Below are 26,160 nucleotides of genomic sequence, written 5' to 3'. Positions count from 1 at the left end.
TTTATATTACATTAAATTAAACAGAATATGCACAATACATCCCGAATTAATTAAATCAACATTCACACCTGACTGTCATATTGTTTGATGAAACATAACAGCATTTAATCCATAAGGCTTCCACACACTATGTATATTACTAAATACACAAGTGGTTTCAATCAAAGGTGTAACACATTTAAACCTGACAGTAGATTGTTCCTATACCACCAATAGAGGTGGTACAGGGATATTAGTGTGTGGGCCTTTTCCTCATTACTCTCATTAGTCACCACTTATACATGAAAGGATAATTTCTACACCTACTCAGTCTAGACTGCCATACAGGGGTTGTATCTGTAATAATTAATTGTTCAAAAGATAATTATATAATGCAGTGTGTGTTTTGAGAAAAATATTTTATCTGAGAAAAGATCTTGCTTATTTCAGGTTTATTACATTGGTATGAACTGGTAATGTCACCACTTGCACTGCTATAATAAACAAATGCAGGGTAATTGGTGAAACATGGAACGCCAGTTCAGGCGCTCATGTCAATCGACTTTGCTTGTCCTTTCTAATTAAAGGAAGTTGCATTGTTTCAGACAAGTCAAATAAGCATCCGTGTCACTCCTAGCCTCCCATCCATCCTCCAGACTTGGCCTGCAGCAGGTGAGTGGAGAGGCAGGGTGGGGCATTGCGCATGCACGGTGACGGTTGCCCTCATCACCGTTTATCTTATCGCTTGGTGACTGCTGGACAGGCTTGGCGCAGCATTGGAACGTGAGGAAAGGCTGTCAGATATTTTAAATTCATTCAGCAAACCTAGTTGGAACGGATTTCACGAATTTAGTCAGGCGATAGCCGGAGACAATTTTGTCTGGGCGTCGACTGGTCTCATCGCATCCGAGCATCCATCCCTTTCATTGCTAGCGGTCTAGCTAACATCAGTGAGGTGACAGCCATAATCGAGGACGCTGACAACGCGCCGCTAAAATGTCCGGATACCAGGGAAAGAAAAATATACCTCGCATTACAGTGAGTAGTGTTTTAAATTCTCATAATTTAACAATATTGTGTAAAATCTATTCCTATGAATAAACTAGCCGTAGGGACTAGACTAGCTAGACTGTGCTAGCTGTAGTTATCACGCTATCTGAGGAGGAGGAGGATGGGGGGGCATTCATACCAGTGCAATGTCACCACTTACTTTGCAATAATCAACAAAGGCAGGGTAATTGGTCATAATTGGAACTCCAGTTCATGCGCTCATGTCATTGGAATAATCGTCAAGACGCTCATCTTATTGTGTGCATGCTATATTTTAGCCATTCCATATCCTACCATGTTAGACGATTTAGCACAGCCGACAGGATCAGGAACAAGAATAGATGATTGGGACACATCTTTTATATTTTCCATCCTTATATTCAGATTGATTCTAATATACTTGTAATGCCTTATTGGTAATCCTGTAGCTATAGACTATGGGGATACCACAATATAAATTAAAATGTGGGGAAAATCCCAGCAACAAAAATACAATGTTTTTTTGGGGAAAATGTATTCATTTATTGAATACATATGTATTTGTCACAACAATTTGTCTTATCAACCCAAGACAGCAAAGGGTTGATTTGCCATGATGACATTTAGGGAGGGGGTCATAACCTTAGTTAAAAGGGCAAAAACCTTTAATAAAAAGTAGGTCATTGGATTAAATCCATCCTTGCTGTAAAACTGTTTTTTAACATTTAACTAGGCAAGTCAGTTCAGAACAAATTCTTATTTACAATTAGAGCCTAGGAACAGTGGGTTAACTGCCTTTTACAGGGAAAGAATGACAGATTATTACCTTGTCAGCTCGGGGATTCGATCTAGCTACATTTCGGGTTACTGGCCCAACGCTCTATCCACTAGGCTACCTGCTGTGAAGGCCTAGCTTTTGTCTGTATGCTGCCATACTCTACATGCAGTAATGACATTTAGGCATTTTAATGTCTTTAATCAAATAACACAAACCACACATTTGCGTGCGTTCCTATCAAAAATATATGAATTATTGAAAGAAAATGCTTCTAGAGATCTGTTCCTTTTTGTTTCTGCAAGGGCAACATGGAAGAGAACTGGGATTGGGGGGAGGTATTTTCAGTCAGCTGTCGGCTCTCCCTCACAACTGGAGCAGACTTATCTAAGCACCTGACATCTCAGGCATTGCATACAGACGGCTCAATCAGTGTGTTGTGGCTTTAAAATGGGGACAGAGCAATGTGATGTTTTCCCATCAACTGTTCCAGTGGCACCACCTCATTGTGGTGTGGGCTGACTCACATCACATAGGGTTTAGGCCTTGGCCCTGTTACTTGCGCACTCCTCTCTCAGCCCACCAAATGCAAAGAGAGAAGTTATGGGATGCTGCTAATGTACATGGCATTGACAGAGTGGCTCTGACGGCATGTGTGGGTATGGATGTGGGTTTGCGGCCCCGGAGTTTAGATTGTTTTGTGGCCCCCACCCCCATCAAAGTTGCCCATCCCTGACCTAGACCAATTGACCAATGTTTGTGGTGTAGCCTAAATGTTTCCAAGAGAGTGTTTGGTACAGAATAATTTCTGTGTCACAAAGATTACTCATCCATCCACAGAGCCCATCCAGCTCAGCATTTAACTGGGCTTACTGTACACAAGGCAGGAGGATGCCTTCTTATGGGCAGGATACCTCCTATGGGCAATAGTTGCATTTAATTTCCCTCTTACTTCATCACTGTGTCAAGCGTTTGCACAGCATGGAGTTCTCAGATTTTCCACAATTATAGCATAGGCTTATTGTTAACATCTTGTCCATGAAATAAATACATTCTATGCTTGCCCTTGAGGTTGTCAGTCTCAGAGATACTGTATGTATAGAAATAGGCCTAGTTCATTTAACCTCCGCTGGTGCTGTTAGGGGGGACAGAGACTCATGAAGTCATTCTGTTTGTGAGGTATTTATAAAGAGATTCAGTGGCAAGACATAAAAACACAGTAAGTCAGTGTTTTGCATAGTTGTGTAAATCTCATTGCATAAAACATTACTGATTATGTTCTGTACTCAATGTACTCCATCTTGTGAATACCCAGTGGAATCAATCACTATCATGAATGTTTGCATTGATTGCATCCTTGTTTTAGGTGCTGATTCCATCTTATTTACTAATAGGCCTATAATAAAGATATTACTATGGATTAGAGGTTGACTGATTAATCGGAATGGCCGATTAATTAGGGCCGATTTCAAGTTTTCATAACAATCGGTAATTGGCATTTTTGGACACCGATTGTGGCCGATTACATTGCACTCCACAAGGAGACTGCATGGCAGGCTGACTACCTGATACGTGAGTGCAGCAAGAATCCAAGGTAAGTTGCTAGCTAGCATTAAATTTATCTTATAAAAAACAATCAATCTTAACAATCACTAGTTGACTACACATGGTTGATGATATTACTAGTTTATCTAGCTTCTCCTGCATTGCATATAATCGATGCGGTGCCTGTTAATTTCTCATCGAATCACAGCCTATTTCAAAAACGGGTGTTGATTTAACAAGCGCATTCGCGAAACAAGCACTGTTGTTGCACCAATGTGTACCTAACCATAAACATCAATGCCTTTCTTTAAAATCAATACACAAGTATATATTTTTAAACCTGCATATTCAGTTAATATTGCATGCTAACATGAATTTCTTTTAACTAGGGAAATTGTGTCACTTCTCTTGCGTTCCGTGCAAGCAGTCAGGGTGTATGCAGCAGTTTGGGCTGCCTGGCTCGTTGCGAACTGTGTGAAGACCGTTTATTCCTAACAAAGGAATTCATTTGCCAGAATTGTACATAATTATGACATAACATTGAAGGTTGTGCAATGTTACAGCAATATTTAGACTTAGGGATGCCACCCGTTAGATAAAATAAGGAACGGTTCCGTATTTCACTGAAAGAATTAACGTTTTGTTTTTGAAATGACAGTTTCTGGATTTGACCACATTAATGACCTATGGCTCGTATTTCTGTGTGTTATAATTAAGTCTATGATTTGATATTTGATGGAGCAGTCTGACTGAGCGGTGGTAGGCAGCAGCAGGCTCGTAAGCATTCATTCATACAGCACTTTTGTGCGTTTGCCAGCAGCTCTTCGCTGTGCTTCGAGCATTGAGCTGTTTATGACTTCAAGCCTATCAACTCCCGAGATTAGGCTGGTGTAACCGATGTGAAATGGCTAGCTAGTTAGCAGGGTGCGCGCTAATAGCGTTACAATCGGTGACGTCACTCGCTCCGAGACCTTGAAGTAGTTGTTCCCCTTTCTCTGAAAGGGCAGCGGCTTTTGTGGAGTGATGGGTAACAATGCTTCGAGGATGGCTGTTGTCGATGTGTTCCTGGTTCGAGCCCAGGTAGTGGCGAGGAGAGGGAAGGAAGCTATACTGTTACACTGGCAATACTATAGTGCCTATAAGAACATCCAATAGTCAAAGGTATATGAAATACAAATGGTATAGAGAGAAATAGTCCTATAATTCCTATAATAACTACAACCTAAAACTTCTTACCTGGGAATATTGAAGACTCATGTTAAAAGGAACCACCAGCTTTCATATGTTCTCATGTTCTGAGCAAGGAACTTAAACGTTAGCTTTTTTACATGGCACATATTGCAATTTTACTTTCTTCTCCAACACTTTGTTTTTGCATTATTTAAACCAAATTGAACATGTTTCATTATTTATTTAAGACTAAATTGATTTTATTGATGTATTATGTTAAAATAAAAGTGTTCATTCAGTATTGTTGTAACTGCCATTATTACAAATATATATATATATATATATATATTTTTTTTTTTTTAAATCAGCCGATTAATCGATATTGGCTTTTTTTGGTCTTCCAATAATCGATATTGGTATCGGCGTTGAAAAACCATAATCGGTCGACCTCTACTATGGATGGTGAACAGATAAAAGATAAGTAAGACAAGATCACTCATGGTTTATCATAGACATATGAAACAGGATATTGGAACCAATTTGCCTTATTCCCTGCACTCAGGCCTGTTATTTTCCTTTATCTGGTTGAGTGTATAAATGTGGTCTAATCTGAAGTCAACTGACCCATTTGAAGATAATAGACTGTTAGATCATGCTGGAAGAATGCAGTTTTGTGAGGCCTGTTCAGTCTTCTGTGCGACCACCACAACTATTAGTGGTAGGCTGTAGGTCACTGTCTGATTGTGAAAGTGCTCAGGGCAGTGTGCTAGCTATGGGATACTAACACTCTACATCTTGTGACTGCTGTATGGTCTGGAGAAAGGATGAGCCTCTATCGGCCTCATTAAGGTAGCTACTCAGCCCACACTCCCAGAGGAAGGCCAGATGAGAAGGCCTGATGAGAAGTAGGCCAGCCCGAGCCAACAGTAGAATGCTCTCCTCAGATGGAAATGGGATTATTTGTCCTACTCTTAAGTGGATGCTCCTGGTTTTCCATTAAGTCATGCTCTACTCTACACAGCCCTGCATCTCAGACTGAACAAGGCTACCCCTCAAGATCTGAGCTGTTTGTGATCAGGGTGGAATATGTCATGACTTAACACATAAAGCTTTATTCTATATGAAATATATGGCCAATAGCCTAGTAAAAATGGAGAAGCCAAGTGTTGTCTTAGTAGTGGTTGCTTTAATAAGGCCTTTCTGTTGGGCATTAGCCTAATCTTTGTACTCATTTTTACATTTCAGTCATTTAGCAAGCGCTCTTATCCAGCGCGACTTACAGTATTGAGTGCATACTTTTTTTGTACATTTTCTGTACTCACATGATATTACCAAACATTAGGAACACCTTCCTAATATTGAGTTGCACTCCATTTGCCCTCAGAACAGCTTCAATTCGTCGGGGGCATGAACTCTGCAATTTGTCGAAAGCGTTCCCCAGGGATGCTGGCCCATGTTGTCTCTAATGCTTCCCACAGTTGTGTCAAGTTGGCTGGATGTCCTTTGGGTGGTGGACCATTCTCGATGCACACAGGAAACTGTTGAGTGTGAAAACCCAGCAGCGTTGCAGTTCTTGACACAAACCAGTGGCACTTACTACCATAACCTGTTCAAAAGGTACTTAAATCTGTCTTGCCCATTCACCCTATTAACAGCAAACATACACAATCCATGTCTCAATTGTCTCAAGGCTTAAAAATCCTTCTTTAACCTGGCTCCTCACCTTCATCTACACTAATTGAAGTGGATTTAACAAGTGACATCAATAAGGGATCATAGCTTTCACCTGGATTCACCTTGTCAGTCTATGTCATGGAAAGAGCAGGTGTTCTTAATGTTTTGTATACTCAGTGTAGAGACATTCTGAGTAGGTGTCGGAATTCCCCTTAACTGCATCGCGGGTTTGACAGAGAAAGAAACAGCTCTTGTTGCTTAAGAAGATAACTTTGCAGAAGGATCACAAAAATAAAGAAAATTGTCGCCATAAGCCTGTGTCCTTTTGTTTGAATTTTTCCATTTAGATAAAACACTTAAAAATATATTGTTGAATACAATTGGGTGTTACTTTGTTTCTGATTTACCTCTGCTTATGCATTGTTGGTTGGGGTTTCTTGGCAGACAAGACAATGGCCATGTCTTGGCCAAGCCCTCATGCTGTTTTATACAGGAATGCATACTACGGACTCTATCCTTGTGTGGAGCTTTTTAGTCCCTTATGGTATGCCTCTGATGTGCTTCTATTCAGTTAGGTTCTGTTGATGCTCTCCTGGATGGATGTGCTGGGGTTGAGTATTAGCTATCTTACCTTTCATGACAAATTTGTCCAATATGAAGTATGCTTTTTAAATCTATCATCAATGGGTTGTGGTGCTCACTGCTGTTAACACAATTAAGTCACAAATTAAATTCTGTCTCTTCTCACAGAGTGATCGTCTCCTTATCAAATGTGGAAAGATTGTAAATGATGACCAGTCTTTCCTTGCTGACATCTATATCGAGGATGGAGTCATCAAGTAAGTCTTATTTGTTTGAGCGCCATTGTTGGCACTTTTGTTGGCTATATACACTGCTCAAAAAAATAAAGGAACACTTAAACAACACAATGTAACTCCAAGTCAATCACACTTCTGTGAAATCAAACTGTCCACTTAGGAAGCAACACTGATTGACAATACATTTCACATGCTGTTGTGCAAATGGAATAGACAACAGGTAGAAATTATAGGCAATTAGCAAGACACCCCCCAATAAAGGAGTGGTTCTGCAGGTGGTGACCACAGACCACTTCCCAGTTCCTATGCTTCCTGGCTGATGTTTTGGTCACTTTTGAATGCTGGCGGGGCTTTCACTCTAGTGGTAGCATGAGACGGAGTCTACAACCCACACAAGTGGCTCAGGTAGTGCAGCTCATCCAGGATGGAACATCAATGCGAGCTGTGGCAAGAAGGTTTGCTGTGTCTGTCAGCGTAGTGTCCAGAGCATGGAGGCGCTACCAGGAGACAGGCCAGTACATTTACATTACATTTACATTTAAGTCATTTAGCAGACGCTCTTATCACATCAGGAGACGTGGAGTATGCAAGACAATGCTAGACCTCATGTGGCTGGAGTGTGTCAGCAGTTCCTGCAAGAGGAAGGCATTGATGCAATGGACTGGCCCGCCCGTTCCCCAGACCTGAATCCAATTGAGCACATCTGGGACATCATGTCTCGCTCCATCTACCAACAGACTGTCCAGGAGTTGGCGGATGCTTTAGTCCAGGTCTAGGAGGAGATCCCTCAGGAGACCATCCGCCACCTCATCAGGAGCATGCCCAGGCGTTGTAGGGAGGTCAAACAGGCACATGGAGGCCACAAGCACTACTGAGCCTCATTTTGACTTGTTTTAAGGACATTACATCAAAGTTGGATCAGCCTGTAGTGTGGTTTCCCACTTTAATTTTGAGTGTCACTCCAAATCCAGACCTCCATGGGTTGATAAATTTGATTTCCATTGATAATTTTTGTGTGATTTTGTTGTCAGCACATTCAACTATGGCAAAAAAGAAAAAATTATTTAATAAGAATATTTCATTCATTCAGATCTAGGATGTTCTATTTTAGTGTTCCCTTTATTTTTATGGGGATATATTTATGGGGAATTTTTTAAATCTTATTTTGTAATGACTTTGATCATTTCTGGTTTCTCCCTCTCTTAATACATTTCTTCTCCAGGCAAATTGGAGAGAACCTGATAGTTCCTGGTGGGGTGAAGATCATTGATGCCCATGGACGCATGGTGATGCCCGGGGGCATAGATGTGCACACACGCTTCCAGATGCCAGACAGGGGCATGGTGTCAGCAGATGACTTCTACCAGGGCACCCGCGCTGCTTTGGCTGGGGGAACCACCATGATAGGTATGTACTAATGAAATGCTTCATCCCCAATGACACACTTTACAGACACCCCTAGATTCTGAAATACCGATATCAACCAGCCAAAACATTTGTTACTAATTTACCCTTTGCAGATGTTCATGTTGCCTCATGGTTTTGAACATTATGCCTTCTGTAAAACGTGATAATGTTACTGCTAAGGTGGTTTCAATGACAATGGTGTGTGTGTGTGTGTGTGTGTGTGTGTGTGTGTGTGTGTGTGTGTGTGTGTGTGTGTGTGTGTGTGTGTGTGTGTGTGTGTGTGTGTGTGTGTGTGTGTGTGTGTGTGTGTGTGTGTGTGTGTGTGTGTGTGTGTGTGTGTGTGTGTGTGTGTGTGTGTGTAGTTGATCATGTGGTTCCAGAACCTGGTGTGAGCCTGGTGGCAGCGTTCAACCAGTGGAGGGAATGGGCCGACAGCAAGTCCTGCTGTGACTACTCCCTGCATGTGGACATCACTAACTGGCACAAGGGCATGCAGGAGGAGATGGAGAGCCTGGTGAAGGACCACGGTACGCAACTAACACAATTACACAAACCATTGTCACCCATTCACTCATGTCAGTTGAGGTGGGGGAGCTATGATTTCTACTAAGACTCTCCTTGTGGTGTATTTCCTTCCTGTGACTGTCCTTTCCTCTCCCTTTGCTAACCCTTTGACTATTGCTACTATTGCTCATAAGTTTTCTATCTTTAGGTGTCAACTCTTTCCTGGTCTATTTGGCTTATAAGGATGTTTTCCAACTTTCCGACTCCCAGGTACGATTTGAAGCATTTCAGATTGGTATGATTTACTGGCGACGGATGGAGGAGTCAACATTTGTGGAGGCTTGTGCATGCATTTAAAGTTGTGATTGCATTGCACTTTGCGTAAATGCATTGCATGAAATTATATTCTGTATGATCTTGCTTGGCAACACTTTACTTGACATCCAGCGTCATAACCATGTCATAAAATGTCATAACCTGTTATAATATGTCATAACCTGTTATAATATGTTCAGAAACACTGTCATGACACACATATTTAGATTTGTCATGATATATATTGTGTTATTTTATGGCTGGTTATGACACCTACATAAGAGTGTAAAAACCTACCACACAAAGCAAAAACATTCCATTACACCATAGTCTGTGTCAACAGTATCTTTATGTTATCTATTTTTCTGTTGTTGACCATATTAAATTGTCATTGTAATTGTGTACACATTGATGTCAGACATGCAGCTTATCCCAATGCTCTGTTGCTGATGACTGAGATGAATGCAGGAACAGATTTCAGCAGCAGGACAAGACACCCTCTTTTTGACTGATGACTGATATAAGGGCGTGTACGAGATAGGCCTATCTGGCTTGTATGATTATTAAGGTCATAATGCTTTTTGACAGTGTAATAAAGTGTATTTTCTTAGTCCAAGTAAAGTGACACAGTATGGTCATAAAGTTATTTAAAATATGATGAATAAAGCACGACTATAAATAAATTATTACAACAACAAAGGATTTAAGAAACAAACTTTAAAACGAAAGGGAACTTATTGGCAGGGAAAAAAACTAGTTTGAATAAGTGTGGGTTTTGACACTCTTATGTAAGTGTCATAACCAGCCATAAAATAATGCAATATATGTCACAACAGGTGTAAATATGGGTTATGATAATGTTATGACCATATTATGACAAGTTATATCAGCTGTTATGACATTAGTTAATGGTTATGACCATGTTATGGCACTGCGTGTCAAGTAAAGTGTTACCCATTGCTTAGAAACTCTTTGAAGGCTGAAACCTAATTTGAGATTAGTACGTGTAAAAAGTAGGTGATGTCAATGGGGGATTTGCATGGATTTATGCGGAACACTGCTCCAACAATTATGAGATTATTGAAGCCTTCTTCACCTCCTCTGGAATATCTACTGCTATCTGACTGCTAGATAAGGAAGGATTGTCTTACTGTGGGGTGATTGATCTCTCTCACGTTGCACATGTATTTCTGGGAAAGCTTTGTTAATGGCACTGTATTGAGTTTTCCCACTCAGCACAGGCCGGTTAGTGGTTAGGATTGCCACTGGGGATGACTCTTGTAACACGTGCTGAAAGATTGCCTGAGTTTCTTGTGGATGCTTTCCTCTTCCTGTAGATGTACGAGGTGTTCAATGTCATCAGAAACTTGGGAGCAATCGCTCAGGTGCACGCAGAGAACGGGGACATCATTGCCGAGGTAACAGAACTTCTAATAAATCCTTTTACCTTGTCCCAGTTTGCTGTCTCCACAGGCCAAGCCACTGACACTGTTGTCTGATGTGTTTGCAGGAGCAGCGTAAGATCCTGGAGCTGGGCATCACTGGCCCTGAGGGTCACGTGCTGAGCCGCCCGGAGGAGGTAACTACGACCTCTGGCCAAGTGCTGTGCTTCTATTAGTCTTCTACTTGAACTTGAAGTGTTCCTTTGGTTGTTTTACATGGAAAGCAAGAATATGATGGGAAGGGAAGGGTGATATATGATGTTACAGGAGAATGTTGCTTTTTTACAAACAAATCTCAATTTTTTTTATGTAAATCTCATGTTATGTATGGGTCCAAATGGAAGCCCTTGGCAAAATAAAATAAGAACTTAGACTCTATTAATTATCTTGTTTGAACAAGTTAGTAAAAAAAATATATGCATGTTGTTTTGTCTAATTAGACCTAATTTGTTATGCAGTTTGTCAGACCATGTAATGGTTGCTGCATTATTAATTGACGGTTTTTTATTGGCATTCAACAGCAGCCCTGCTTTATCCTGAGCATGTAAGTGGGCGAGTGTTGAGCGAGGAGCAGAGCGTAATTTGAGCAGATTTTCTCCCGCTTCAATTTCGCTCTGCCCTGCCTAGCATTTTTTGTTTCCTTTATCACCGTTCTTTTAATTAGGTCTATTTGGTTGTAATTATTTAGCCGACCCCACCCAGAGTAGCCTATATCTAGTTTATATTCTACTTTAACATTAGGATATGTAGTTTCTATTTTAAATGACTAAATGTATTCAGGGATGTTTTAGGTAGGCAATCCATAGGTGACTGTAAAACATATTTTTGTTTTTCTTGGAATAGGAACACCATAATGTAAATAAATCAATTTAATTAATCTAAAATATCAGAAATAAACCGTAAATAATAAAGGCCAGTATCAGCTTCTTTTCATAAATAAAAGTGAATAAATAATCTCAAACTGCAGCATTCAAATGATTTGCGCACAGAAGCAAACGCCAATAAGCTTCACATGCGCATTAAGCATGGGAAATGCGCTTTACAAATGAAATATTATTATTATTATTATTATTATAAAGACAGGTGAGATAATGAAAACAAGTAGGCCCTCAGGTCATGACACAATACTGTCATCTGCAGGAAGATAATGAGATTTCAACATACAATAGGGACCGGCACAGAGTCCAGTAGGACAGTGTCACAAAGCTACATAGTCATATGCCTACACTTCACTGCTGGAGAGAATACACTAGAGAACGAGCGATGTGGATTTTTTTTAGGGCTGATTCCGATACCAATTTTTGCCGGTAAAGTAGGCCGATATTTTATATCATTAAATTTGAAAATGTTGATGACAATCATTTTATTTGGAAGGTAAATCTCTTAATTAACTAGGTAAATCAAGATGCCATACAATAGGCTTACTCACAGAACAGGTGAATGTATATTCAATAGGAATGTGTGCATACATTGAGTTATTGAGCTTGTTTTGACTGATTGGTGGAGTCTGATGCTTCAGATGACAAACAAATAGGTTTGCCTTCCATTTGGGACTGATATTATCCTACTGATCAACAACATTCTCATAGAAACATCACTACAGCATGTCACGCCTGTATGGAAGGACATCATAATGGCACTGCTGTTAGTTTGAGAATATAAAATCACATATTCAATACAAATGGGTCCAACATAACGTCATGATTTGTGATCACAGATGTTTATGAAACTATAATTTGTCATTTTCAGTGATCAGGATTCTTTATTTTTTTAGCTGTCAGGCCGCATCTTGAAACCACTCAGCTGCCAGGACGAAACTCGAAACAGCTCAATTGGCCAGTTCAGCTCTCTGTCAAGAAATAGACGGGTTATAACTTGATCCTACTGCTACGATTGGATGAGCGACTAACTTAGCTCCCATTCACATCTCCTCATCCCGTGTTGCCAACTTTGCAGCTAGATTTAACGAGTTTTCAGACCCCTCCAGTGACTTTTATTGACAAAAAAGTATAGCGACAAATGTAGCTACTTATTAAGGCTGCCTCAGCGACTTTTGTTTGATTTTTATCGACTTCCCTGTTTGTGCCCGCTCGGCTGAGTGTGTGTGCACCCATCACTTGTGCCCGATCTCCGGCCTCTTTGTTCCGCCCCTCCCCCACCTCTCGGTAATCTCCCCGCTGCAGCAGCGAGTGAGGTAATTTAAAAAATATATTTCTTTATTTCACCTTTATTTAACCAGGTAGGCCAGTTGAGTACAAGTTCTCATTTAAAACTGCGACCTGGTCAAGATAAAGCAAAGTTGGGTGGGCTATTTACAGATGGGCTATGTACAGGTGCAATGATCTGTAAGCTGCTCTGACAGCTGATTAAAGTTAGTGAGGGAGATATAAGTCTCCAGCTTCAGTGACTTTTGCAATTCGTTCCAGTCATTGGCAGCAGAGAACTGGAAGGAAAGGCAGCCAAAGGAGGAATGGCTTTGGGGTTGACCAGTGAAATATACTTGCTGGAGCGTGTGCTATGGGTGGGTGCTGCTATGGTGACCAGTGAGCTGAGATAAGTCAGGGCTTTACCTAGCAAAGACTAGATGACCTGGAGCTACTGGGTTTGGCGACGAATATGAAGCGAGGGCCAGCTAACGAGAGCATACAGGTCGTAGTGGTGGGTAGTATATGGGGCTTTGCTGACAAAACGGATGGCACTGTGATAGACTACATCCAATTTGCTGAGTAGAGGGTTGGAGGCTATTTTGTAAATGACATCGCCGAAGTCAAGGATCGGTAGGATGATCAGTTTTACGAGAATATGTTTGGCAGCATGAGTGAAGGATGCTTGTTGCGAATTAGGAAGCCAATTTTAGATTTAATTTTGGATTGGAGATGCTTAATGTGAGTCTGGAAGGAGAGTTTACAGTCTAACCAGACACCTAGGTATTTTTAGTTGTCCACATATTCTAAGTCAGAACCGTCCAGAGTAGTGATGCTGGACGGGCGGGCAGGCAGGTGCGGGCAGTGATCGGTTGAAGAGCATGCATTTAGTTTTACTTGCATTTAAGAGCAGTTGGAGGCCACGGAATGAGTGTTGTATGGCGTTGAAGCTCGTCTGGAGTTCAGTTTGGACACTGTGTCCAAAGAAGGGCCAGAAGTATACAGAATGGTGTCGTCTGCATAGAGGTGGATCAGAGAATCACCAGCAGCAAGAGCGACATCATTGATGTATACAGAGAAAAGAGCCGGTCCGATAATTTAACCCTGTGGCACCCCCATAGACTGCCAGAGGTCCGGACAGCACGCGTCCAATTTGACACACTGAACTCTGTTTGAGAAGTAGTTGGTGAACTAGACGAGGCAGTCATTTGAGAAACCAAGGCTGTTGAGTCTGCCGATAAGAATGTGTTGATTGACAGAGTCGAAAGCCTTGATAATCCTTAAGATGTTTCTACAACTTGATTGGAGCACACCTGTGGTAAATTCAGTTGATTGGGTGTTTTGAAAAGGCAAAAACCAAGCCAGAGCTTCCAAAAACCAAGCCAGAGCTTCCTAGAGCTGGCCGCCCAGCTAAACTGAGTGATCGTGGGAGAAGGGCCTTGGTCAGGGAGGTGACCAAGAAACCGATAAACACTGACAGAGAGATGGGAGAACCTTCCAGAAGGATAACCATCTCTGCAGCACTCCACCAAGCAGGCCTTTATGAGAGTGGCCAGACGGAAGTCACTCCTCAGTAAAAGACACATGACAGCCCACTTTTGTGAGTTTGCCAAAAGGCACCTAAAGAACTCTCAGACCATGAGAAACAAGATTCTCTGGTCTGATGAAACAAAGATTGAACTCTTTGGCCTGAATGCCAAGCGTCACGTCTGGAGGAAACATGGCACCATCCCTACGGTGAAACATGGTGGTGGCAGCAACATGCAGTGTGGATGTTTTTCAGTGGCAGGGACTGGGAGACTAGTCAGGATCGAGGAAAAGATTAGCGGAGTACTATCCCCACGATGAAGCATGGTGGTGGCAGCATCATGCTGTGGGAATGTTTTTCAGTGGAGGCGACTGGGAAATTTGCCAGGATCGAGGGAAAGATTAACAGAGCAGTCCCTGCCACTGAAAGTACAGAGAGATCCTTGATGAAAACCTGCTCCAGAGCGCTCAAGACGTCAGACTGGGCAGAAAGTTCACCTTCCAACAGGACAACGACTTTAAGCACATGGCGCCGATAGATAGGACCGCCATGCTTCCAGCCCCTAGGCAACTTTTTACTATTTTGTTTTTTATGTGTTTCTTACATTATTTGCCCAGATTTGTTTTGTGTGATTTACAGACAGCCGGGAAGAACTTTTGCATATCAGAGTGGCGGTAACTCACCAGCATTACGACCAGGAATATGACTTTACCAAATTGGATCCTTTGTTCTTACCCCCCAGGGCAATTAAACTGATTCCAGAGGCTCATCCAAAACACCGCCGGCGGAGAAGAGGTATTCGGAGTGGACTTCTAGGCGCACACAACACCCGCATCCGAGTATATTGCTCTCTAATGTTCAGTCTTTGGATATTGAAGTTGATGAGCTCAGGGAGAAGATTTCCTTCCAGAGAGACATCAAGGATTGTAACAAACTCTGTTTCACAGAAACATGGCTCTCTCTGGATATACTGTCTGATGGGTTCTCAATTCATCGTGCTGACAGCAATAAATATCTCCGCGAAGAAGAAGGGCGGGGGTATATGTTCCATGATTAACTACTCATGGTGTGATTGTGATAGCATACAGACACTCAAGTCCTTTTGTTCACTCAGCCTACAATACCTCACAATCAAATGACGGCCGTATTACCTCCCAAGAGAATTATCTTTGGTTATAGTCACAGCCGTGTATATTCCCCTTCAAGCCGATATCACAACAGCCCATAAAATAACTTCACTAGACTTTATGCAAACTGGAAACCACATATCCTGAGGCTGCATTTATTGAAGCTAGGGATTTTAATGAAGCAAATTTGAGGAAAATGCTACTGAAGTTCTGTCAACACTTTGACTGCAGTACTTGCGCTGTTCAAACACTTGACTATTGCCACTTCAACTTCCTTCAGCAAATCTTATCATGACTCCGTTTTGCTCCTCCCTTCCTATAGGCAGAAACTCAAACAGGATGTACTCGTGCTAAGGACTATTCAACGCTGGTCTGACCATTCGTAATCCACGCTTCAAGATTATTTTTGATCACTGGGTAGCGGGTTCCGGGTAGCATCTGAGAATGACATTGATGATTACATTGATACGGTAACTGAGTTTAGTGTATAGGAGATGTTGTACCCACTGTGACTATTAAAAACGACCCTAACTAGAAGCCGTGGATAGATGGCAGCATTCGTGCAAAACTGAATGTGCGAACATGGCAGAATACAAACAGGGTAGTTATTCCCTCTGTAAGGCAATCAAACAGACAAAACGTCAGTATAGAGACAAAGTGGAGTCGCAATTCAATGGCTCAGACACGAGACGTATGTGGCAGGGTCTACAGACAATCGCGGAATACAAAGGGAAAACCAGCCACGTCGTGGACACCAACGTCTTGCTTCTGGACAAGCCAAACACCTTTTTTTGCCCACTTTGAGGATAACACAGTGCCACTGACACAGCCTGCTACCAAGGACTGTGGGCTCTCCTTCTCCGTGGCCGACGTGAGTAAGACATTTAAGCGTATTAACCCTCGCAAGGCTGCTGGCCCAGACGGCGTCCATAGCCGCGTCCTCGGAGCATGCGCAGACCAGCTGGCTGGAGTGTTTACGGACATATTCAATCTCTCCCTATCCCAGTCTGCTATCTCCACATGTTTCAAGATGGCCACCATTGTTCCTGTACCCAAGAAAGCAAAGGTAACTGAACTAAATAACTATCACTCCGTAGCACTCACCTCTGTCATCATGAAGTGCTTTGAGAGACTAGTCAAAGATCATATCACCTTTACCTTACCTGGCACATTAGACCCCCTTGAATTTGCTTACTGCCCCAATAGATCCACAGACGATGCAATCGCCATCGCACTTCACACTGCCCTATCACATCTGGATAAGAGGAATACCTATGTAAGAATGCTGTTCATTGACTATAGCTCAGCATTCAACACCATAGTATCCTCCAAGCTCATCATTAAGTTTTAGGCCCTGGGTCTGAACCCTGCCCTGTGCAACTAGGTCCTGGACTTCCTGACGGGCCTCCACTAGGTGGTGAAGGTAGGAAACAACACCTCCACTTCGCTGATCTTCAACACTGGGGCCCCACAAGGGTGCGTACTCAGCCCCCTCCTGTACTCCCTGTTTAGCCATGAGTGCGTGGCCACGCACACCTCCAACTCAATCACCAAGTTTTCAGACGACACAACAGTAGTAGGCCTGATTACCAACAATCACGAGACAGCCTAAAGGGAGGTGAGGGCCATGATCATCTCCTTTGTTTTGTTGACGTTTGAGTGAGGTTATTTTCCTGGCACCACACTATCCTATTCTACTGTGTCTTAGTCTATGCCGCTCTGACATTGCTCATTCAAATATGTATATATTCTTAATTCCATTCCTTCGATTTGTGTGTATTGTTGTAAAATGGTTAGATATTGCTTGTCATATATAACTGCACTGTTGGAGCTAGAAACACAAGCATTTCGCTACACCCGCAATAACATCTGCTAAACACGTGTATGTGACCAATAAATTTGATTTTGATTTGATGACAATGCAGGAGTGGCTTCGGGACAAGCCTCTGAATGTCCTTCAGTGGCCCAGCCAGAGCCCGTACTTGAGCCCGATAGAACATCTCTGAAGCTTGTAGCGTCATACCCAAGAAGACTTGAGGCTGTAATCGCTGCCAAAGGTGCTTCAACAAAGTGCTGTGTAAAGGGTCTGAATACTTATGTAATTGCAATATTTCAGTTTTTTCAATTTAATCAATTTTAGAATAAGGCTGTAACGTAACAAAATGTGGATACATTCGTGGGGTTTGAATACCTTCCGAATGCAAAGTTTATTGCACCATACTGGCCGTTTACCTGTTTTCTTTCTCCAATCAAAATAAGAATAAGAATAATGCATAATAGACACTAAGAAATTGTAAAAAATGTTTTGAAATAGTATCCATGTATTTTTTTAATTAGAGGCTTCTCATATATATTCCATTCTCCTTTTTCTTCTTTATATTATGTATATATTCCCAGTAATAATCCTTTATGTAATTAAGCTTTTACATGTGTATTTTTCTTTCTTTCTTTCTTTTATAATAATAATAATAATGATATTTAAATCGTAGAGCAAATATCCAATGCTCAATGCTCATATGAAGCTTATTGGTGCTTGCTTCTGTGTGCAAATCATTTGACCGCTGCAGTTTTCTATTGTTTATTCTCATTTAAAAAAGAAGCTGATACTGGCCATTAGTTATTTTTTTCTGATATTTTTGCTTTATTAAATTGATTTACATTTTACAGTAGCTTATGTTTTGCCCACCTTAAACAGCCTTAATATATTTGAAGTCCTTCAAAATAGAAACTACAGAAAGTAGAATATTAAATAGATTTACTGTGGGTGGGGTAGACTAAATAATTACAACCGAGTAGCCCTAATTAAAAGAATAGTGATAAAGAAACAAAAAATGCTACGCAGAGCAGGCCCAGAGTTTGTTGCTGAGCAGTACCAGAGGGAAATTGCAGCATGAGAGTTGGCTACAGCGACACTGGAGCAGGAGAGAAGGCCAACAGCATTTTAAAAAAAATCTGTTCTAATTACGCTCTGCTCCTTGCTCCACATTTGTCCACTTACATGCTCTGGCATTCAAAAGCAGCCCTGCTTTAGGCTATCAAAGAACTGTCAATTAAAAATCATATCAATCGATCAAATCAGTGAATGAAGGGCTGCAGCAACCATTACACAGTCTGACAAGCAGCATAACAAATTAGGCCTAATTAGACAAGATAACAATTAAGTCGTTCAAACAAGATAATAAGTCATTAAAACAACTTAGTATCTTGTTCAAACAACTTTTTGTTACTAAGTCGTTCAAACTAGATGATTCCAAGAATCTTCTTTTTTTGCCTTGGGCTTCCGGATGACCAGACACTTTTCTTTGCGATATAACAAAAAAAATGTTTGGAAATGTACCACAACCAGCGATTCACTTTCTATTCCTCGTTGCGCAGTACAGGTGCTCTGAATAAACATGAACAAAAGCTCCTAAAACACCAAAATAAGTCATTTTAGAAACGCAAACGCTCTCAGTTAACAATGCAGGTCTTTAGATGATGTACACATAAAATTGTGTCATTCCGAACTTTATCCGCAACATTATATTCCATTTTATTGCGACTCGAGCTATACTTCTCCGTTCGTTCTAGCAGCAGGTTACACAGTGAATGGAAATGCTGGATGGGGGAAAAGCTTCAGTCGCAATGAAATGGAATATACCATTGCGGATAAAGTTCAGAATTACATGATTTAATGTGTACAACATCTAAAGACCTGCATGACTATACTGGGAACGTTTGCGTTTTCTAAAATGACTTATTTTTGTGTTTTTGGAGCCTTTGTTCATGCTTTTTCGGAGCCCCTGTACTCCACAACAAGGAAGAGAAAGTGAATCGCTGGTTGCAGTATATAAAAAGTTAAATTGCAAAAATAAGTGTCTGGGTTTTTCTATGACATGCTATTTAGAGATTTGGTTATTAAAAAGCAAACTTTAACAGAACTCACTACAGAAATAACTGAACAGCGAATGTGAGAGTCAAGTCTCTTGAGTTTTTTTTCCTAAGCTTGCTTCTTCCAGAATGCCTACTCAGCATTTTGGTAAATGCTGCAGCAGTGAAGAAGTCAATAACTCAACATGAAGGTCACTGAGTCTGGTCTGAACTCCCTTTCTCTGTGTCTGTTTCTGTTGTGTAGGTGGAGGCAGAAGCAGTCAACCGGTCAGTCACTGTGGCCAATCAGACCAACTGCCCCCTCTACATCACCAAGGTGATGAGCAAGAGTGCTGCTGATGTCATCGCCCTGGCCAGGAAAAAGGGTAATAGTAAAGAGAAAGAAGTGTGGTGATGGACTACTGTAACATGTTTTCTATTGATTGCTCTCTGTGGTTTGTGTATCGTAACTACTGTTTAATAATAGTAATGTGTGTGCTTACATTTGTCCTATTTCACACGTGCGAATTGGAAATTCTTTTTTTGCATACCCCATTGCCCCTGAGAAACCCCTGGAGAGTGTGGTCAGAGCCAAGGATCTGCCATTATTGACAGCGATCCTGAAGCAATAAGGGTTAAGAGGGAACATTGACAGATTTTTCACCTAATCGGCTCAGGGATTTAAACCAGCAACCTTTCGGTTACTGGCTCAGCAGTCCTAACTGCTAGGCTACCCGTCCGTTTTAAGGTACACTAAATATAAAATTGCATATAAATGATTCCCCTTGTAAATCAGTCCTGCTTTGGAGACAGGGCTCAAGCCCTCTGACCTGGTGTTTTGCTGTGTTCTGTGGTACTCTAGGTGCTGTGGTGTATGGAGAGCCTATCTCTGCCAGCCTGGGCACAGACGGAACCCACTACTGGAGTAAGAACTGGGCCAAGGCAGCTGCCTTCGTCACCTCCCCACCCCTCAGCCCTGACCCCACCACCCCTGATTATCTCAACTCACTGCTCTCCTGGTAGGTGCTCCATTTACACTATGTACCTCTACTTAACACAGAGATATGCAGTAATCATGTGTTACTTACACACATCCTCCACCAGAAGGTGATATGTCATTCTAGCCTCCTGGGGCTTCATTTAGTAAAGGTAAAAAAAAAATCCAGTTTTCCCGCAAAGGTTGGTATTTATCGATTTTTGAAAAGTGTGTGTGTATCTCCACGCAAATACCTTGATGTTTCTACTCTTTCAGACTTGAACATGAATTCCCCCCCGTGCACATTCTCTCGGGCAGTCTTTGCCACTCTTCACACTTTACTATTCAGTTGATTTTAAATAGTAAAGAAAAACAATCCAAATGACTATGCTAAAGTCCCTAAGAGGAGATCGCATTTTTTTTATTTTACCTTTATTTTACTAGGCAAGTCAGTTAAGAACAAATTCTTATTTTCAATGACGCCCTAGGAACAGTGGGTTAACTGCATGGTTGATAAATAAGGCCCATGGAAAGTCATATTACTCAAGACAAAACATGCAAGCGTAAGACCTATGAGTGGAGTGTCTCATTCTCTCTCTCCCTCCATCCTTTGTTCCTCTCCAGTGGTGACCTGCAGGTGACTGGTAGTGCTCATTGCACGTTCCACACCTCTCAGCGTGCTGTGGGCAAAGACAACTTCACCCTCATCCCAGAAGGCACCAACGGCACTGAGGAGAGACTCTCTCTCATCTGGGACAAGTGTGTGGTGAGGCACATTCTACTGACCTTTTTCTGCTGGTTTTCCTACAATCAAAACATACCACAATCAAACATGCTTCTTTCAAATTGATCCTGTCTATGTAAATATAGATTTTGTAGAATTAACAATGCATTTACTTTCCCAGTTTGTGCCGCAGTCATTCATGTCATCAAGGGGTTCTCAGTTGTTCAAGTGAACGTTTGCAGCTGTCTTGTTAGTCAGGAAGTGACAATGCCTTTTCTTCTGATTCCCTTAGGTGACTGGAAAAATGGACGAGAACCAGTTTGTGGCTGTGACCAGCACCAACGCAGCTAAGATCTTCAACCTGTACCCCCGTAAGGGCCGCATTGCAGTGGGCTCTGACGCCGACCTGGTCCTCTGGGACCCAGACGTCAGCAAGGTCATCTCTGCCAAGAGTCACAACCTGGTGAGAGCCTGGCCAACCCACACTGTACTAACCATATCATAACCGTGGTGTTTATACATGGTTTTAGTCCCACCTACTGCATGTAGGACTCAGTTTGGATCAAACAATTCTTCCACATTTTCATATGTAACATTGAAGCCTTTTTCCTACGAAGCGTTGAGACAAACCATTAAGTAAAATCTACTGACCTGAAATGACTTGTTAGAGAACAGCTCATGCAGACAGGGCCTGAGTTATCCCTCAATGAGTCACTGCTTTCTTTCATTTAGAGGAGCTAGCTGGCTACATCAGCACTAGTTTCTCCTGATGATGTCAGCTGAATGCCACAGTTACCATGCTGGCACAATTCATTGAATATATAAGGGCCTAGACTAAAGTTCATATGGAAAAAGGCCTCAAGTCTTTGAAATGTTTTTTGGGGTTTGCAATGTGCATGTGAAAGTAGAGTAAGTGCTGTCTTTCTCTGTGATTTGCCCTCTTGTACTTTGTCAGTGTATTTGAAACTCTTCTCATCAGAGCTCTTCTTTTGCAGGCTGTGGAGTATAATATCTTCGAAGGCACCGAGGTGCGTGGAGCTCCACTGGTGGTGGTCAGCCAGGGCAAAATAGTGTTGGAAGAGGGCAACCTCCATACCACTGAGGGCTGTGGGCGCTATGTGAACCGCAAGCCCTTCCCTGACCATGTCTACAGGAGGATAAAGGCTCGCAGCAGGGTGAGCCTATAGTGCAGTGAAACTGACATTGAATAGAATAAAGATTGTTGATTGTTAATTACCATTCTCACTGACAGTGATGAACTTGAACAGCCGAACTGATGCTGTTCTCGTCTGTCTTTCTGTCCTCCCAGCTGACGGAGCTGAGTGGGGTCCCCAGGGGTCTCTATGACGGGCCAGTGTGTGAGAATGTGACACCTAAGGTCATGACCCCGGTCACCTCGGTGAAGACCTCTCCAACCAAGCTGCAGCAGCAGCAGCAACAGCAGCAGCAGGCTCCCCAGCCCGTCCGTAACCTGCACCAGTCTGGCTTCAGCTTGTCTGGTCAGTACAGCTCAACGTTTCTCACAGCTCCACATGGAATATCAGTAGGAATAGCATAATACTAAGATGTGTAAGCACACAAGTATTATCATTTGGCCTGAAATTGTACCATATTGGGTTTGGCAGATGCCTGGAGAACACTACCTGCCACAATGCATATTGCCAACTGCAAAGTTTGGTGGAGGAGGAATAATGGTCTAGGGCTGGTTTTCATGGTTCAGGCAAGGCACCTTAGTTCCAGTGATGGGAAATCTTAATGCTACAGCATGCAATGACATTCTAGACTATTCTGTGCTTCAACTTTGTGGCAGCATGACAACGCCCCCATGCACAAAGCAAGGTCCATATAGAAATGGTTTGTCGAGATCAGTGTGGAAGAACTTGACAGAGCCCTGACCTCAACCCCATCAAACCCATTTGGGATGAATTGGAACACAGAGTGCGCGCCAGGCCTAATCGCCCAACATCAGTGCCCGACCTCACTAATGCTCATGTGGCTGAATGGAAGGAAGTCCCTGGAACAATGTTCCAACTTCTAGTGGAAAGCCTTCACATAAGAGTGGAGGCTGTTACAGCAGCAAAGGGGGGGACCAACTCCATATTAATGTCCATGATTTTGGAATGAGATGTTCGACGAACAGGTGTCCACATACTTTTGGTCATGTAGTGTAACTGACTTTCTTTTCTCTTCTCTCTCATGCCCAGGTGCGCAAGTTGATGATAACATTCCCCGCCGCAACACCCAGCGCATTGCCGCGCCCCCTGGTGGTAGGTCCAACATCACCAGCCTGGGTTAAGCTCTACTGTCAGTTAAGCTAGGGAGGAGAGGAGCGGAGCAGGAGGATCCACCTCAGCTCCTAGACCAACCATCACAACCAACAAAGCTTCATCTATTGTGGTCCCGTCTCCCTGACTTAACTGCAAGCTGGTGGTCAAAAACACTCCATCCATCTTCATCCATACTTAACCGCTCTGCCACCTCATTCAAAGAAAAAAAAAAGAAATAGCACTCAATGTTTTGTTTTGTATTAACTACATGCCATATGCAATCTTTTCATTTTTTTTAAAGGAAGAGTCAAGTGAATTTAGAGAGTTCTTGATGTTTTTATGTATATACACTGAGTGTACAAAACATTAGGAACACCTTCCTAATATTGAGTTGCACCCCCTTTTGCCCTCAGAACAACCTCTATTTGTTGGGAAATGGACTCTACAAGGTGTCAAGCGTTCCACAGGGATGCTGGCCCATGTTGACTCCAATGCTTCCCACAGTTGTGTCAAGTTGGATTGATGTCCATTGGGTGGTGGACCTTTCGTGATACACACAGGAAACTGTTGAGCGTGAAAAAGTACACCTGGCATTTACTACCATACCCAGTTCAAAGGCACTTTTGTCTTGCCCATTCACCCCATTAACAGCAAACATACACAATCCATGTCTCAATTGTCTCAAGGCTTAGAAATCCTTATTTAACCTGGCTCCTCAACTTCATCTACAGCAATTGAAGTGGATTTAACAAGTCACATCAATAAGGGATCATAGCTTTCACCTTGCCAGTCTGTCATGGAAAGAGCAGGTGTTCCTAATGTATTGTTAACTCATATATATATATATATATATATATATATATATACACACACACAATTTAAGTTTAGTCTTTGATTACATTTTGGCTTTTAATTGTACAAGAGGAGCTGTGGATTGTGGTCTTGTGGCATTTGATGTATCTACACTCTTAGAAAAAAGGTTTTCAAATGGGTTCTGTGGTTGTCCTCATTGGAGAACCCTTTTTGGTTCCATTTAGAACCATCTTTCTAGAACCGAAAGGGTTCTATTTGGAGCCAAAAATAGTTATCCTATAGGAACAGCCAAATAACACTTTTAGGTCCTTTTTTTTACATCGTCCTATTGAAGGGCATTCTTGGTTTGACACCAAACAAGAAGAATCACTTCTGATTCCAAGAAGTGAGCCATTGCATTAGATCACTGTCAGACACATGCCATATTTAACTATAGTACATTGGTTATTGTTTTTCTTCCATCCTATAAGTAAATGGAAGGTTTCACAAATGTTTTTACATTTGAGGCTGTAAAATAGTGTTGTTGAAGGAACTCGGATTACGTTTTTACCTCACTAAGTCAGTTTGCAGTATTTGTATGATTTTAAAACAGCTGTGAGTTCTAGTTATTGTCCTTCCATAGCCTGTCTTTCTGGTCAGTATTACAACAGAACTTTCAGCTGAACAAATTAAATTCTATCTTCCTTTGCTGCACTTTTTGTATTGTTGTAATGTTTTTGTTGTTAATATTATACATTTTTGATCGTGTTAAGAGCTAAAACATTACTGTAATCTGAAATATTGACTCTTAGATCTTAGCTTGTCTGCTGATGGAATGCGCAGAAGTCAAGGGAGATGGTTAAACCATTCATCTCCTCACTCCCCTCAGTCTGAACACCTTTGACACAAAGCATGCACAATACATGGCAGCAGGGAGAACCTTCACCCCCCCCTAAAAAAACTGCCGAGACATTGCCTCTTTTTCCACCATTTTCTTCTCTTTTCACGAGCTGTCTGAAGTTAAAGGTCGCAGAGACACCAGGCTTCCTATAATCACACTGCTGTTTATTTTCTTATGACACTGACAGCCATGCTCGATAGAAGGTTGCCCCTAACAACCTCTCTGCACCAGGTGCTATTTGATCAATGCTGTGTATGTGAAGATGGTGGTGCCTACTTTTTCCACTCAACCACAGCAATTCAAGCTTTGAAACTACTTTACGGGGGAGCAGAGTCAGCTATTACATGACACGGGTCTTCGTTTTCTATCTGCTAAAGTGCAAAAGGTGAATCTGTGGAAATGCAATGTTGATTTGTATTTGATATGTTTGTTTTTGTTGTTTTTTCAGAATGTTTGTTCAATATCACTTGCCTGCCTATTCTATAAAGTATTGATTGATAGTATGCTTTAAGAACCATGTATTTATGAAAAATACCTGTTAAGCACTGTCAGTGACCAAGCTAGTACATGTAGTGCTTTGAGATCCATTGAAAAAAAGCTATGATGATGAAATCAATTATTTACACTAATGAAGTGGTTTGACTCCTGTCCTTATTGTTGGAGTCACTAGAATAGCACCTCCTCTTAGCCATGTGAGTGTTGACGATGGGAGCCACTTCTAACAGGTGTTCGCTCCATCATCACTTGGGTTACCCTCTTACCTATTCACATTAGACCTTACTGTTAGTGCCACGCATCAGAGTATGAACAATGTTACACTAGAACACAAGCCCTTGTTTATTAACCACTCACTCGACACTGTGAACGGTAGGGACTATTACAGTAGGCTCCTCATTTCTCTGACCAGTTCTCTGTATACTGTACAAGTATTGTATTCTTTCCTCCTCCTTGCCTTGTCAGGTATAGGTTGTTATGCCAAGCTATGTGTTGTAAGTAAATTGCCGGTGGGGAGGTTTCCTATAGTGTTTGTTTTTTTATTTCTGATTTTTAGCACTGTCGTTGCCCTCCCATCTTGTGATAAACTGTTGAACATGTATGTTTTGGGATTTTGAAATACTTATTCTGCCGACGTTGGATACTATCAGTGTTGACTTAAATGGTTTTAAACATACAAATAAAACATAAAACAATTGA

General features: G+C 41.8%; 1 protein-coding gene across 1 annotated transcript; it reads left to right on the top strand.

The window, feature by feature from the left end:
- Positions 1-716: 716 nt before the first annotated feature.
- LOC135541069 (dihydropyrimidinase-related protein 2-like) lies at positions 717-26,160 on the top strand. The gene is made up of 14 exons (XM_064967200.1): positions 717-1,017; positions 6,923-7,011; positions 8,213-8,397; positions 8,760-8,924; positions 9,110-9,171; positions 10,554-10,634; positions 10,727-10,795; positions 19,572-19,692; positions 20,169-20,325; positions 20,907-21,048; positions 21,299-21,469; positions 22,002-22,181; positions 22,316-22,505; positions 23,211-26,160. The coding sequence occupies exons 1-14, from the start codon at positions 976-978 to the stop codon at positions 23,300-23,302; spliced, it is 1,746 nt and encodes a 581-aa protein (XP_064823272.1). The 5' UTR covers positions 717-975; the 3' UTR covers positions 23,303-26,160.

Source organism: Oncorhynchus masou, chromosome 1 (assembly GCF_036934945.1).
Source record: "Oncorhynchus masou masou isolate Uvic2021 chromosome 1, UVic_Omas_1.1, whole genome shotgun sequence".
In the NCBI taxonomy this organism is placed as follows: domain Eukaryota; kingdom Metazoa; phylum Chordata; class Actinopteri; order Salmoniformes; family Salmonidae; genus Oncorhynchus; species Oncorhynchus masou.
Note: the sequence above shows the minus strand (reverse complement) of the source record. Positions and strands in the feature narration are given on the sequence as shown.